The sequence below is a fragment of the Hippocampus comes genome, unplaced genomic scaffold (assembly GCF_001891065.2).
Source record: "Hippocampus comes isolate QL1 unplaced genomic scaffold, H_comes_QL1_v1.1 C16620194, whole genome shotgun sequence".
In the NCBI taxonomy this organism is placed as follows: Eukaryota; Metazoa; Chordata; class Actinopteri; order Syngnathiformes; family Syngnathidae; genus Hippocampus; species Hippocampus comes.
Genome location: NW_017835232.1, coordinates 1 through 606, shown reverse-complemented (window position 1 = coordinate 606; position 606 = coordinate 1). Strand labels below are relative to the sequence as shown.

The 606-nt window shown below is 47.4% G+C and overlaps 1 protein-coding gene across 1 annotated transcript; it reads left to right on the top strand.

Moving 5' to 3' along the window:
• Nucleotides 1–6: 6 nt before the first annotated feature.
• LOC109508791 (heat shock 70 kDa protein 4L-like) lies at nucleotides 7–596 on the top strand (the record flags this gene model as incomplete). Its single annotated transcript, XM_019858754.1, has 4 exons — nucleotides 7–30; nucleotides 104–180; nucleotides 248–399; nucleotides 490–596. Coding segments are annotated over exons 1-4 (344 nt in total), but the record flags the coding sequence as incomplete, so codon positions are not given.
• Between the last annotated feature and the right edge of the window lie 10 nt (nucleotides 597–606).

Below are 606 nucleotides of genomic sequence, written 5' to 3'. Positions count from 1 at the left end.
CGACATTGACGTTTCCAGCAGGATGAACAGGTCCGAATAAAGACACAGCTATATAGCATGATAGCATGGAACAAGATTTAGATTTTTGTTTTCCAACCCGCAGGGCCCATTTTGAAGAGTTGTGTGCACGGTATTTAATGCGGGTAGAGACGCCGCTGAAGGCCGCCCTTGAACATTCAAGTACGTCCCTATAATTTAATCCACTCGGGTATATCAGGTAATGTAAAGTTAACTTGTTGTGTGGCAGAGCTGAGCCGAGACGACATCTACTCCGTGGAGATAGTGGGAGGCGCGACAAGAATGCCGGCCGTCAAAGACCGGATCGCCATGTTTTTTGGCAAAGACGTTAGCACCACGCTCAATGCTGACGAGGCTGTCGCCAGAGGCGCTGCTCTTCAGGTTCCCATTTTCTTTCTGTCTTTCCTTCTCTCTGGAATACATCCTGCTGTGTGTTAATAATGTTTTTATATTTGTCTCATTCTTTTGTAGTGTGCAATCTTGTCTCCGGCGTTTAAAGTGCGTGAATTTTCGATCACCGATGCTGTTCCGTTCCCGATTACTCTGCGCTGGAAATCAGCAACAGAAGATGGACTCGGGTCAGGGCAC